The sequence below is a fragment of the Poecilia mexicana genome, unplaced genomic scaffold (assembly GCF_051168715.1).
Source record: "Poecilia mexicana isolate PSO_F unplaced genomic scaffold, ASM5116871v1 scaffold_17, whole genome shotgun sequence".
NCBI classification, from domain to species: domain Eukaryota; kingdom Metazoa; phylum Chordata; class Actinopteri; order Cyprinodontiformes; family Poeciliidae; genus Poecilia; species Poecilia mexicana.
This window is the reverse complement of record NW_028263386.1, coordinates 9,579,005-9,593,835: the sequence shown is the minus strand read 5'-3', so window position 1 is coordinate 9,593,835 and position 14,831 is coordinate 9,579,005. Positions and strand designations below refer to the sequence as shown.

General features: G+C 39.0%; 1 protein-coding gene across 2 annotated transcripts; it reads left to right on the top strand.

Moving 5' to 3' along the window:
• Positions 1–862: 862 nt before the first annotated feature.
• LOC106914788 (uncharacterized) lies at positions 863–14,050 on the top strand. 2 transcript variants are annotated; one of them, XR_015765816.1, is made up of 3 exons: positions 863–2,563; positions 8,300–8,953; positions 13,510–14,050. XR_015765816.1 is itself a non-coding variant. In XM_088014655.1 (2 exons), the coding sequence occupies exons 1-2, from the start codon at positions 1,601–1,603 to the stop codon at positions 8,846–8,848; spliced, it is 1,512 nt and encodes a 503-aa protein (XP_087870781.1). In that variant the 5' UTR covers positions 863–1,600; the 3' UTR covers positions 8,849–9,116. The 2 variants fall into 2 exon arrangements, 1 of the variants encoding a protein (XP_087870781.1); XM_088014655.1 differs by lacking the exon at positions 13,510–14,050 and having other exon boundaries at positions 8,300–9,116.
• Positions 14,051–14,831: the final 781 nt, after the last annotated feature.

The window sequence follows — 14,831 nt, the reverse complement described above, 5'->3', positions numbered from 1 at the left end:
ATGACCTACAAAGCTAGATCTTGGTTCAGTTGAAGCAAACTCTGGTGCGGTTTGAATGCATATGTGGATGAAAGCAGAATAGAAAATGCTCCAAAAGAAGGAAGCAAACTATAGCACTTGGGATTCTGGGTAAATACGACGAATACTAAAGCAAGTGTCTGGCACTAGTGGGAGAAATGGATCATGGTCTTTTCCCAAGAACAAAAGAGAAATCCTACAACCACTAAAAGCTGATGTCACTCCATTTTTGTTTACATCCACAAAGAAGGAGGTTGAGCTAACGTCTTCTTCAGAGGTTTTTGTGTTTTATCCTTCTTGTTGAAGAGCCACCACAAGCGAGGGGGTGAACAGGTTCTTCAAAAGCTTTGGATCGTTTCAGTGTGAAAGTGAACTGCATCAGCTGTAAATGCAGCAAATGTTGCAAATTTGGTGCCCAATCAAACTGAGTCTACCACAGGATCAAGTGTGAAAACATCCCAAATGCGTAAAGCCCTTAGAGACATACTCCAAAGTGCAAAAGGTGTTTCTGTTCACATAACATGTCAATAAAATATGTAATATTCTGTGGTTGCGAATTGAGAAAGTCTGAAGCAAATGAAAACGTTTGCATAGGATTGTGACTGTAGACTGAAGTTTTTTCAGCTGTTGTGTTGAACAAAATTTTCTGAATGGAGAGAACAAAAAAAATACGTGGGAGAAATCTGAGGATGAGAATAATGAAAAACTGTCGTCCCTGACTGCGTCGCTTTTGACTCAGATTGCTGTCTGCTCCCTCGTCTGTGTATGTTTGAAACTCCACCTCCCAGAGCGGTCCTCTCCAAACCCCTCCCTTCCACTTTTCTCTCAGTCTCTGGCTGAGGAATCCCAGGCAGCGTTTAATTGCAGAGTGCAAAGGCTTTTAGTTGGGCTAATGAGCTCAGCACCGGGCTGAGGCGCTTTCACGCACCCTCTGAGAAAGCAAAACACCACATGGAGTCCTTCACCAGACGAGCCTCACACAGCGGCTGGATTTCAGGTGGAGGGGAGAGAAGGGATTCTCAAATAATCCAGGTACTATCGACTATGTGAGAGAATATACCAGAGGCGAGAGGCGCTAAGAGGTGGAGAAAAGAGCCAGAGAGGGGAGGGGAGGAGACGGGAAATACTCTGCCAAAGAGAGAGAGAGAGACTGGACGCCTGCAGCACCAAATGAGACAGAGCAACGAGGCGGGAGAGGTAGAAAGAGAGACAGAGAGGGAGGGAGGTGGAGAGGGGCCCCGTCCTGGAGAGAGGGCTACAGGGTGACCAAAGAAGAAGGAACGAGAAAAAGTTTGAGGGGGGAAGTACGTAAAGTATCGAAGGTCTGCGGAAAGTGTGCATGTAAGATTAACAGTTACAAGAGAAAAGAAAAGGGGAAACAACAGACAGGAAGGAAGGGGAGGGAGGAAGGAGTCTTGGGTTGAGAGTTGAAGAAAAAAAAAGAAAGACAAAAGTTTTCTTGTGGGAAGACGTAGATGAGAAAAACAGCGAGCAAATGACTGGGCTGGAGTGAGCTCGTATGGAAAGGAAAGCAGTCGTTTTTTAAGGCGTTTTCTTCTCAAGTCTGCTGCCCACTTCGGACATGTACACAGAAGGCTCCGAAACGACGGGACACCACCGATTTCTGAACTACAGCAACAGTAACAGCCCCTGCCCCTGCCGGCACTGCATCTACTATGACCAGCTGCACGGGCATCAGCAAGCCAGACAAATGGACCCGTCATCGCACGGCTGCTGGAGAGACACCCAGGCTCCTCGGGGTAAAGATGGAGGAGGCAGAGATTTCCTGGTGGACAGAGTTGAAAGAAGCGGTCATTTCAGCCCACAGAGGAGGCCTGTGTTTGCGGGGCTGGGCCCTTGGAGTCAGTCGGATGACTTGAGTCAATCCTGCCCCTGGGAGTTGAACCCTGCCCAGTGGGGCGACCCGACGGAGCCTGGGGTGAGACACTGCTCATTTGTGAGAGAACAGTGTGGCTGTGTGGCAGGCAGTGACAGAGCACGCCCCTTCCACTCTGGGATACCCCACCCTCTCCCTCATCTTCAGGTCAAAGGTCAAGGGTACAGACGAAGGCGGACTGTCAGGTACATATCGGTGGATGAGGAGGAAGGTTGTGCGTGCGCTCCTAATGGCTATCATTTGGAGCTGCGCCATCCCCAGTCGGGTCATTCGCACTTGACAAATGGCCACTGTGGACCGAGGCGTGTGGTCTTTAAGGGAGAGGAGGAAAGAGATTGCTATCTGGACCAGGGCAGGCCAAAGGGTGGATCAGAGGACCACTTTAACGGCTACGCTGAGTCTGATAAGGGCTTCTTTCCGACTGAAGTCCCTCAGAAGCACTTGAGCCAAAGGAGACATAAGGGATCTGACATCACCTGCTCGGAAACCTCCAAAACAACCACCAACAATGATCTCCACAGTGAAGGTTCAGAAGTGACGAGGCAAAGGGGGCGGCAGGACTTGGTGAGGGATCAAATCCGACAAGTCGTAGCAGATCTGGAGGAAGTGTTGGGGGGTCTGAAGCAAGTTCACGTGGAGATGAAAGAGGTAGGAAGGTCTGTAATTAAAGATGTTTAATCCTCTGGGCGTACCTCAGGTGTCCAATCATGAAAGACTGCATCTGCTGCAGATGCCTCAGCCTTTTATCAATTCTCTCCTGGCTACAGTGACATTTAGAGTGATTATCACAAAGCTCAGATCCTGGAAAAAATGAGCATTTTGACACAGGTCATGAGTGTGTACATGTGCACTCCTCATAGCATGTGTGTGAGTGTGAGTGTGTGTCTCAACATGCTGACTGCATTGTTTGTGAGTCAGTCATCGTCTCTCACCAAAGACGTGATTGAGAACAATTTGCACTGACCTTTAGCAGAGCGCCGATGTACCGGCAGCGTTCCAGCCGACACATTACAAAGCCCAGGGATATAGACTCTTACTAAATCATGCAGCATTCATTGTGCATGTGGCTGTAAATGAGCACTGATTTGGAGCCAAATGCCTGGTGTTGCTGCTTGATGAATAAAACCGAGCCATATGGACACAAAATAGATGAAAAAATGTTTAATTTAAGGCAGTTGTTCATAATTTATATTAATGTTTACACAAATATTCCAATTTGGCAGAGGTGAAATAATTATCGATTGCTAATACAAGCTTAAAAGTGCTCAGTCTTTAGGTTTGGCTTTAAGACAACATATTATGTATAACACTCTAAGATTATTAAATAAATAAAAAAACTTCTTTTTTTCTTACCTGAGCTAAAAAAACCCTCAAATTTATGTGAAGTAATCAGAGCCAGCCCAATACTGCTAAAGCACAAAATCCTGCCAAGTATTTTGGTCTGGTCAATAATTCCTTAATATTGATGAAAAAGCACTTGCTATTAGTGAAATAATCTGTCAGTGGAACAAGACATCGGAAAAATTGGATTATTTCACTTATAAATAGGACTTATTTGATCAATGTTAAGGACTTATTGACGTAAAATAAGCTCCTGCTTCTTGCTCTAAAGTTACATGTAAGTTAGTTTTGTCTTATTTCAATTGCAACAAGACATCTGCACTAGAAACTAGACAAAAAAAAATACTTGGTAAGATTTTGTGCTTTTGCAGTGAAAGCAAAGTGAACTGAGTTGCTGCCCAGGTCCCCCAGGCCAGCAGGGGGCTCCACACAAATTTATGTCTGGTGTGTTTATTAAGACTAAAGTTGATTTTAAATTAGCTAATAGCAGGCTTGTAAGATTTTAAACTTATTTAGATGTTAGGAGAACTGACAGTGATTCAAATGACTCATATTTTCATAGTCATGGGCGGTTCTAGACAGGGGCCAACAGGGGCCATTGCCCCTTTAGAAATGGCTAAATCAGTTTCTTACTGGCACAGAAAGAGAAACTAATTGGTCCGTTGACTCATTAAATTTTTTTACCTTAGCAGTTTTACTTTAACAATGAATTAAACATTAAAGTCTGATGTTTTTAGCTTCAGTTGTACCAAGATGGATCACAGTTTTCATCTGCTCGATCATGGGTTTTTAACCTGTAGTTTCTATGGGTCATTTAAAATATTAAACAATTAAATATTGACCTGTTTTGTTTTTTTACAGTATAGTTTTGTGTCCCCATGAAAAAAAACACTGCAAAACCTGGTAAATTTGGTCTAGAGCTGCCAATGTGAATAGTTATGCTAATATTCATTATATTCCTGGTCTAACCAGGAATATATCTGTGTTTATTTATGCACATTGTACCTTATATTGAGCTATAAATAAATTAAACTTCCATGTGTGGTTGTAAAACCAACCACAACATTGAAAATCTTTTAGAAATAATCTGAATCCTAATAATTTGAGGGTAAGCAGAGTCAGTTCGTTCATTTTGTTTGCTAACCATGAAGTAAAGGGTGTTAAATACACAACCTTCTAACAGTTGAGTTTTGACAATTAACAAGAGACATTATTGGTGCATTGATAGAGGTAACTGGAAGTGGGCCCCAAATTAAACTATATTTTTGGCCACTTTACTGTTTTACCTGGAGCTGACAGAAAACCCTGTGGTCAGAGTTTGAAAAAAATAGGAAAACCTTTTCGCATAATCGTAATGCTATGGCAAGTTAGCCTTAAGAAAGAAAATAATCATGATGTGATTTTAGGCATAGAAAATGTCCTTAAGTCAACAAATTTATATCTGGTTTACCCGAGTGTAATATAAGCCTGGCGGGCCACCAGGCTTTTCTTGTGTCCCCAGCAGGCTAAGCATTGCTTATTTTTTAAAGTTTTTTGAACATGTTTAAATTTTTTAAGATTTTACAGTTGGTGTTCAGGTATTAATCCTCCAATCTTTTAATAACACATAATTATCAAGTGAAATTTTCAAATTTCCTGTCAACTTTAAGCAATTTTTAACTCAAAAATACGAAGGATGAATGACTTCCCTAACATGCAACCTCTTGGTTTAGCAAGTTTTCTGGGGGAAACCTGTTCAAGCAAACACTACATTAGCTGTTTGTTGTGGGGAGATTTGCTCAGCTTGGCCCCGTTTTCTCAACAGGGGGTCAATGTTATTTCAAAAACAACTGCTAGATAGTAAAAAGAAGCGATAGCAAAGCAGAAAATAACATTGCTCTTCTATGGACATGGGAATAAACAAAGGAACATAAACACAGAAACTTCTGGTGGTTACAGACAGAATGACAGAACAGGGGGAGAAAGTGACAGTGCTAATGTGAATACTCCAGAGAGAAAAAGTCTACCTGCTGCATTTTGGTGCCACTTTATTTTAGCTGCAAATGCTGAAATGAGTGGAATGAATCAAGGACACTGCTTCATTTTATCTCCAGAGAGGATGCCAGTGCTCTGTAGTCAGTCTGTATCCTACATCAACCAGAGATCCAAATCCTCTTAAATCCTCCTAAAGCCATTTTTTATATTTCAAAGATAAATGCACGAAAAAAGCAAAATAAAAACAACCCAACACCGAAGGGGCCGGATCAAAACATCTACTCCTCGAATTCAGTGACAAGTACAACCAGCAGTCAGAACAGGTAGCTCGTGTGCCAACATGTTGCCATTTTGCTTGTTTCTATGCTTCTATTTCACACACATCTATATAATTAAGCCTTGCACATAACTCGATTTGTCATATTATTGAGACAAATAAACATAAAAAGCAGACTTTCATCCATAATTCATTTGCATATCTTTCTAATCCCAGTTTCAGCGTGCTAGCTAGTGCAAATATAGGATTTGATCAGAGATCAAACTCAAATAACTGAGCAACCTCTTGCTAGTTGACAACTTTTACTGAAGTTATATACATTTTTTCTTCATAGTAGATCATTGCAAATTACTTCAAAAGATTGTTTCTGCTGGTACGAATTGATCCGTGAAATTTCTAAAAAAAATTACGAAATCATGTTTTATTTTTAGAAGAGAGGTCCTTTTTGTACCAAGGAAAGCCATAATCAATATGATTAAACCTGCAACAAAGAGATATAAAGGAACAGCAATTAAATGAAAAAGAGGTTTAAAACGAACAAATTCAGGATTTCTTTTTTTTCTAAGGAGGATATTTTTTAGTTGTTTTGGTTGTTTCATTAGGACACCATGTCTGATGAACTGCTAACCTTCCTCTGGATTTTTAAATTGTTAATTCTGATTCAGAGTGCTATGACTTCTGTTAATTAGCAGGTAACATAATGGCTACTAATATCAATACTATGGATAAGAAGCCCTCCATAAATTACAGAAAGTCTATAAAATGTCTTTCTGTTGCTAATTCATAGTGCATAGTTACAAAAGCAGTCTTTGACACTTTCCTTTAGCGATTTAGCAGGTTGGTTGTTAAACATTATCTCTCAAAACAGGAATCATCTGTTAGTTGTACAGAAACTGGTTGCATCCCACTGTAGAACAGAAATATTTACTTGGATAAAAAAAGCTGTTTGTGTAGCCCTAAGCAATGAAAGAAGCAAGGACAAATAAAATTGCTTTAAGGCCGATTATATTTCATGCCTACTTCACAGATCCCTGCTTCAAAAGCAATCCAAGACATCCCTTCCAAATGCATCTTATTTTTGAAGTTTTTGTACCTTAAGTATTTTAAAAAAAAATCTGCAGATAAACACGAATGAGTCTAGATATAATTTAAATAGTATAAACCTGTGATCATTTTGAGCAAAATCCAGAATGAGACTTCAGAAAAGAGAATGTTAATAATGGCATATGATTCTGTATTTAATCACAAGCCGACAGTATATTTTGAATTAAATGAAATTCAGTGTATTTCATTGGGATTTTTCTAAAATAGACCAAAACAAAGTAACGCATATTTGTAAAATAGAAGAATTAAGTTTTTAATAATGTTTGGAAAGGAAAAGGTGGAACGCATTTGTTTTCAGTCCCATTTTCTAGTTTAACCAGACCCATTCAAATGTCACATAATGAGAGAAAAGAGTTCAGGTTTGTGTTTAAAGTAGTATTATGTTAGAAAAACTAAACTTTGAACATTTCAGACCCGATATGGCCGTCCTTTCAAACAGAGTAATTGACGAGCATTAATCAGAGTTAATAATAAGGCGCTCTGATTGGATGAGAATAAACCTTAATTTTCTGCGCTACCCTCATTATATGTGGCAAACAGCTAAAACTGTGAATCATGATGGTGGCAGCACCATGCTGTGTGGCAAGACTGACTCCCATCATGTGGATGGGCCCTAAATACACGACTGTCCCGGAAAAAACTGTTAAAGGCAGCAAAAACACGTTAGACTGGGTGTTGATTAATCCTAATAAAAACAACAACGATGAAGATACAGACAGAGGTAGAGTAGAGCGGCCTAGTCCAAGTCCAGATCCAAACCCAATTGAGAATCTGTAGCAAGATATATAAAATTATTTATAAAACATTTTGTTATATTTATGTACTACTTTCTGATGGGCTATCACTTAAATTAAAAATAGATTTGTAGGTAAAAGTTCACAAAGAACGGATACTTTTCTAAAGAGTTGTATTTACTAACCAAAAGCTGTTAAATTGGACTTATTATGTAAAATGTACTTTTTTCACATTTTTTTATTTTTCATTTAAGTTTCTACTGATTCTTAAAACAACCCATAAAAACACAAAAAAAACACCCAGCAGTTTTTTTGTTTGGCAATAAGTTAATGTTTATAGGTGTCTGGAAAATGAGCTGTTTCAAAAACCTTCTGATTGTTAAATCACAATCAACGGGTACTGCGCTGTTACCTAGCAACCCCAGCGAATTCCAGCCTGTTGCCAAGCAACCCAAGCTGAGCTCTAGCACGTTTGGTCAGCAGGTTTTACCGCTGTGCAATGGCTGCTGGAAAAGACAAGTGTTTGTCATCCAGAAACTACTTGCTGCATTCTTGTTGGTTGTGGAGATGTCTCCACTTCTGCTTTTCAAAGATGTATGGCTGTAGAATTGCGCATATGTTTGCAGCCATTTTCAATTACGAGTTAAATGTTGAGTTGGGGGAACTGTGGCCAGCAGCAGCTTATTTGGATTTAAAGTGACTAGCTCAAAGGAGCTCAAAAAAGGCAGAACTGATCAGATTGAAATCTCATCGTTTAGGAGCGATTTTGTGCAAAAAATGTAATGAATGCGTTTTGTTCAGCCTATAGCTATCATAACTTGTTCAAGGAATCATAATGGGTCATTTCTAAGAACATGCAGAGAATCTTTGTAAAAAACTGTGACTCAGAAATTCAGTGGTATTTTAAATTGCTCTGCAGTTTGGTAATAACCGCCTCCTCTATTATCATTCAAGGTGGTTGAGCAGATTGATCGCCTCACAGCGAATATCGACCTCAGCGAAGAGGAGCCGTGCATCACTCTGGGGTCATCCAATAACCTTCACGATTCGGCGTCTTCAGGGGACTTCAGGTTATCCCCTCTACCCGCTCGCAAGTCCGCTGCGGTCCGGGTATCGTCGCATGGCGTTGACGAAGACCACGTCGTATTCAGAACCAACTCCGTCTCTCCCGTCCACATGGCGTCCGTCGTCAAAACGAGCCACTTCACCCCACCCAGTCTCCAGAAAGGCGTCAGCCACAAAAAGCCGAGCGCAAACGGCCACCTGCCTCACCTGCAACTCGCGGGAGATTTAAACCACAACGGCCCGATTCGTCCAGAACCTCACCCACACACCCTTGACCCTACAGTCATCATAGGCAACAGTACTTCCAGTGCAAGAACTCAAAAGCCGCCACCTTACCCTCAAAATGGCCGATGTGGGAAGGGCCCATACCCGCCGCTGAAGCCCGTTAGGACCCCTGCCTACCCTGCTAGAGGACGCCAGAGCACCAGCATGGTGTAAAGGAGGCGGGGGGTGGGTGGGTTGGTGGAAGACCCCCACTGGCACAGGAGGCCCAGCCGTGGAGAGCAGAGCTCAGAAAGGGACAAGGCAGGGGAACAATTCATAGTAAGTCTTTTCCTTCTCTCCCTGTTGTCTTTTACAGTGTTGATGTTTCTGTCTGTGCCTGCAGCTGATGACGTTTGCTCTGTTTACTGGCAGGGCAGGGTTCAAAGTCAGCAAATGAATAGCAGCGTTCCATCTCTTTGACAAAAAAAAAAAAAAAGAAAAACATGTGTGTTTAAAGTGTGAGTGTGTGTCTCTGTGTGTGGGCGGCAGAGGAAGGAGAGGGCGTAATATGTCTGCTTTTGTTGATATCACATGATTTCCCGGTCCTCACCACACTGCAAAATGTGTCTGGCCTGGCGAGCGCAACAGGGAATTTATTTCTGAGTTATGTTACACATGTGGTTGTAATCAGACAGCAGAGTTGGATGATTTTCTCTCAGGAAGGCAAAACTCCTATTTTAAGACTTTTTCAGCTTATTGCAGCAAATTGAAAAAGTATTCACACCTGTTTGACTTTTTTCACATTTTTCCAAATTACAGTCCCAAAACTTCAAAGTATTTAATTTGAATTTTGTAGCAGAGTTCAGCTCACAATCGCACATTATTGTGACATGTATTGAAAACATAGATGATTTTAACACATTTATATCTGAAAGGTGTGGTGTGCACATGAAGCTGAGTCTTTATAAAAAGAAATATCACTGCCACATCGTTTAAAACAAATAATATCGCACACACAGGAAATTTTCATCCACATGAACTCACAAATCTACCAGTGATCGTTGTTTAAACCCATAGGGGGCAATGTAGAGCAAATCTAGAATCTATGTCAGCCAATCAGATTGCTTCAAAACAACTTCCTGTTAGGACTTAAACATGGCACCAAAAAGTTAATTTGTGTGGACGGATATTTAGGTTGGACTACTTTTAAATAGCATATTAGAATATAAAACTATTAAAACACAAGACAGTGTCGATTGGGAATCATGTCAAATTAAGTGTCTGGATATATTGGTGCCTTATTTGTTGTAGACTCTAACGCACTGGACCCGAAATCTCAGTTTTCCCATATACACGCAAACACATATATGGAGTATTTTGAAATCTCCACTTTGACCAGGGTTTATATAAATTATCTTCTTTAATTATATTAATCTGAGGTCAAAACACAAAGATATATTTGGTTTCCCAGATACGTGTCAATGCTTTGTCAAACTTCTTGCTTACTCTTCATTACAAAATAGCTCAGGCTTAGTTGGAAAGTGTCTTTAAATCTTAAATTTAAATTTCTTCCATGTATTTAGATCCAAAGAATCATTCTAGTCTGAACAAGCAGCCAGAGTGTGAATTAAATAGAGTGTGATAGTTCAAGATAATGACCCAAAATGAAACTTGGGGTTGCACTCATACCAGGCCTGTTTAGCCCACTTTAATCGAACTCTAGTTTGTTTATTTGGAAAGTCTGCTTCATTTTGGGGAGGTGTGAATGCGCAGTCGAACCCTAAACCATAAAGGCAAACTTTGGTCTGCCTAAAAACCTACGTCTCGCTTTGATTAGAGTGAACTTCGGCATGGTTTGAATGCATATCTGTATGCCAAACGGACGAAAGGCCGCTCCCAAAGCAGAAACAAACTATATCACAGGGAATTATGGGTAAATACAACCAAAACAAATGCACCAGTCTAGCGCTGCCTCCGAGAGAAATGGTTGATTTTATTTACAGAGATTAGTGTAAAAGAGATTCAGTACAAATGGGCAACATTTTTAGATTTTAAAATACAGAAAAATAAAACCCTGCATTATCCACCACTTTTTAATGGTCTGTCACATAAAACTACATGAATGTTTGTCGTTCTAATGGGATATTAAGTGAAAATGTTCAAGTAAACAGTACAAACAGGTTGCCTTGTGTTTCCTATGTTTTAGCTAATTAGTTTGAATCTGCTGGGCATGAAGACAGAAACATTGACAGAGCAGACATCTATTTTTAGCAGTCACCGCTTTCAGGAAAATAAGATTTAGCAGGAATTGTTTTTTTTCTTTTTAAAAAGGAAAACCCCAAACTTGCTTCACACTCCTCTCATGATGCAAAAGGAAGCATTGGTATATTTACTGCATGACTCAGAATTGGGTAAAAGACGGGGAATTTAGTTTCTTTTTCTCTCACTTTCACATTTGGTTTTACTGAATGTGAACGTAGTTACAAAAGTGTTTTCATACCAAAGGTGGAAACTTGACTTAAACTTTAATTTCAGTCCTCCTCATGTGGGTCTACCTGTACTAATGCTGCACAGGCTGAGGCGCATGCTTCTGTACTTCCCTCTTGTGAAGAATATCTGTAACTGCAATCTATTTTTCTGGCTTCTGCAAACTGCAGGAGTCTGGTTTTAATCACTATACTCCTTCAGCCATGTGACAGAGCAGAGTAAGTCAAACTCTTCGTACGTCTGAGAGGTCGTTATAAACATATAACCTGCAGCTCTGTGTTTTATTTGTTCAAGGTTATAGGCTCAAGCTGGAGCTTTGCAATGTTTCAGCTTTTCTCGAGTTTTACGTATTTAAATAACACCAGCTCCTCTGTTTATTGCTCTCCTTTCGTCACCAAAGCGTCTCTAAACCCTCCCTGCTGTTGTTGCTTTGCAAGCATGAATCATCTAAATTAATCACCCAAAGCAGGTTCAATGTTAAAGCGACTAGTGCAAGACATTGCTAAGCAACTGAGCCCTGCACTGCAAGTTGTCTCTTGGTCCCCTTTTCTTTATTGTTAAATAAAAATTCCCATTAGAGTCCTTTTGTGTGATCGCCAGCCTCTGAGTGGGCATCAAAGAAACAGAAATAAATGAACTAATTAAAAAACGATGCACACTGTAACCCTAATTTGCAAAAATGTATTAAATAATTGAAGATTTGTATAATATCTTACACATTAGATGTAATTTTTTTGTCGTGGTGATAGAAATTGCTGTTATTTCGCTCAGTTTACCTACCTGGTGCGGCTTTTAAAATCACAAAAATCGGATTTAAAGTCTTCAGGTCCGCTCTCAGACATGAGTTGGCAGCAAAAATAAATCTGAAAACTAATTTGCTAATATCATAATAAATTCTTGCTTAAAGACATAATTTATAAATAGAATTGTAAGTAAAATGAATAAATTGAATTTTGTTAAGTGAGTGTGACAATCTGAATTTTAAATTGTCAAAACATTTTTTTTATTGTTTGGCTTTTACAGTGCTTTGTGAAAATATTCACACCCCCTGAACATTTTCATATGTTCAAACCACAGACTTTGATTTGTTTTATTGGAATTTTATATGATAACACACAGTGGTGCATCACTGAGAAACAGAAGGAAACTGACTCATGATATTTTAAAATATTTTTAAAAATAAAATCTGAAAAGTGTTGTTTGGAAATCGTATTTAGCTTTTCTAATTTAATTCTTTTGAAGAATTGTCTTTTGTTGATATTACATCTGCATTTGTGTAGATGTAATATCTGCCCAAAATTTCTAATTTCTAGTTGAATTTCTAGTTTTTCCAGAAAAACTAGAAATTTGCCAAAAAAAGTTGCACATTTTTTGCAAAACAAAATTCTACTTTTTTTTTGCAAAATGACTCTACCTCAGTCACACTGGATGCAGAGCAATTGTGAATCTCACTTTTTAAGTCTTCCTTAAGGAACTTTCATTTATGTTTGGACTTTGACTAGGCCATTCAAATATAATGATCTGAACTATTTAATGGGGATAGTTCAGAACAATGAATCCTACAGTCCCCTCCCAAAGTTTAATTTTGATCTCAAGTCATGCAATTTTTTTGTACATTTTTTTCAATAAAAAGTCTATTCTACACTGAAAAACACTTAAAGCTGTATAAAATGTAAGCTAAATATATTTAAATTTCCGGTTTTAACATGATAGGATCTGAAAAAGTTCAGGGGCTATGAATCATTTTGCAAAACACTTAAAAATAATTCAAATTCAATGCAAATGATAACATGGATTGCTTTACAATGTTTTAAACATTATGCTGTAAGGAATCTAAATGGGTTATATGTTGTCAGATTAAAATAATCTTTCATATTGCTGTGAGTAAAATTCGTGCCTTTTGCATTCAATCTTGAAGATGTTATTACTTATTTCATGCTGTTTGGAGCCTCTTTGGAGCAGAAAAAAAAGTAAATAAACAGTGAGGAGAAAAAAAATCTTTTGTGCATCAGTCATGACCAGAAGGTTAATTTTACTTGCAAATGATAAGATGTGAACTTAACATCTCAAGTTTCCCATATTCGTCCTTGCAAAAGGTGCAAAAGGTACAAAACTTGCAGCGGGTGTCAAAATCAGAAAGAGCAAATGCACAAACTTTTGACAAGTTTGACAAAAACCTGAGTCACAGCAAGCTGACATGACTCACAAGGACACACAGTGTCTCCCTTTCAGTAAAAGGCTGAGTGGTTTTGCCACTAAATGATGTTGCTGGAAAAACCTTGAAAAAAGCACAGACTGTGAATAAAGCCATGTTTGAACAGGGAGTTTGAACTTTCTGAGCCACTGCTACGCTCTCAATTTAAACTGTTTGGTCTGACGTTTTTGATTTCTGGGTGTTTTTTTGGTAGATGCTGCTGAAACAAGCTGGTGGAAACGGAGCACGGCCTGAAGGTGGGGATGTTTTCACAGGGAAAAACTCCCCCAAAGTCGAGCGTTGACCTGCTGCTGTCGCATGAGAGCATGAGGCTCTCAAACCTCTCTCAAAAATTTACCTGGAGATGTATAGCTAGTACAAACAGAAATTAAACGCAAAACATCCATCAACTGAAACAAAAAGATGTATTTTCATGATAGAATTTATTTATTTTTACTGTTTTCATCCCCCAAAGATCTATTTTTATGCGGTTTCCAGTAAGGATGTTGCTTGAAGTAGAGTGTACTGTAAAAAAAGATATCATCTATGAAGCTATAAAGCTATTTTCTTACATAAGACTGTTTTTCTTTCTGCTACAGGAATTTGAAGAGCAGAGACTGAATTGCAATAAAATGAGATTTCCTGCACTTTTGCCACACAAATCAGACATCTCACTTATTTTAGAAATACATAATTGATTATTGAATGTCTCATGTTTGCAAATCAAATAAACAGATTACACCAGCATTACATCACACCCGTGTATGAGAAGTTCTTAATATGTCCTCTGAAGAAGGAGCGCTTTTGCTCAAACTGCTGAAACGCATCTTCATCTTCATCAGTGGTGTGTGGTCCGTGAACAGCTTGCTATCGGCATATTTTTATGCCAGGCAGAGGGATAAACTGTAGAAATGTAGCACTCTAAAATAGCAATTTCATCTAAATACACTTAAGTTTATATTAAAATGAACAGTTGGCCAGAACTTGAATAACAGAACTATTTATTTACCAAAACAAAAAGCATATGAAAACTATAAAGTAAATTTGTTTGTTACAAGCTAATTTTACCAGTGACATGATTAGCCTGTTTAGCTTAGGGTTGCTTAACTGTATAGAGCTCTACTCTCATTTATGTACATGTAAATGTTAATTATGTAATGTCCCATTTTTAAAACTTGAAACAGTAAACAAAAAGAAAATATTAATGGCAGTTGAAAACAGCAAAAGGATTAGGATCCACATTAAGTGTGGACAAAACTGTAATCCATGTACAATATGATATTAAACTGGCAAGTGGCCCCACCCCTAACATCTATGACCACGCCCCTGACATCACTGGCCATGCCCCCAACCTCTTTGGCCATATCCCTGGCCTTTAAGTGGGTGGAAAAGGCAGTTTTGTACTTAAGTTTGCAGAGCTGCATGTGAATAAGCCTCAAAATGTCTGGAATAAGCCTGAAAAATGATTGATTAAGACTTATACTATATTACGAGATCAACGCATTCTTTTATAGACCCTGTTTCATTTTGAAAAAT

Bases quoted from the DNA above. Each gene is read 5' to 3' on its own strand.
- LOC106914788 (XM_088014655.1), top strand. From the start codon at position 1,601: ATGTACACAGAAGGCTCCGAAACGACGGGACACCACCGATTTCTGAAC. The intron at 2,564-8,299 runs GTAGGAAGGTCT...TTATCATTCAAG, and splicing joins TTCACGTGGAGATGAAAGAG to GTGGTTGAGCAGATTGATCG.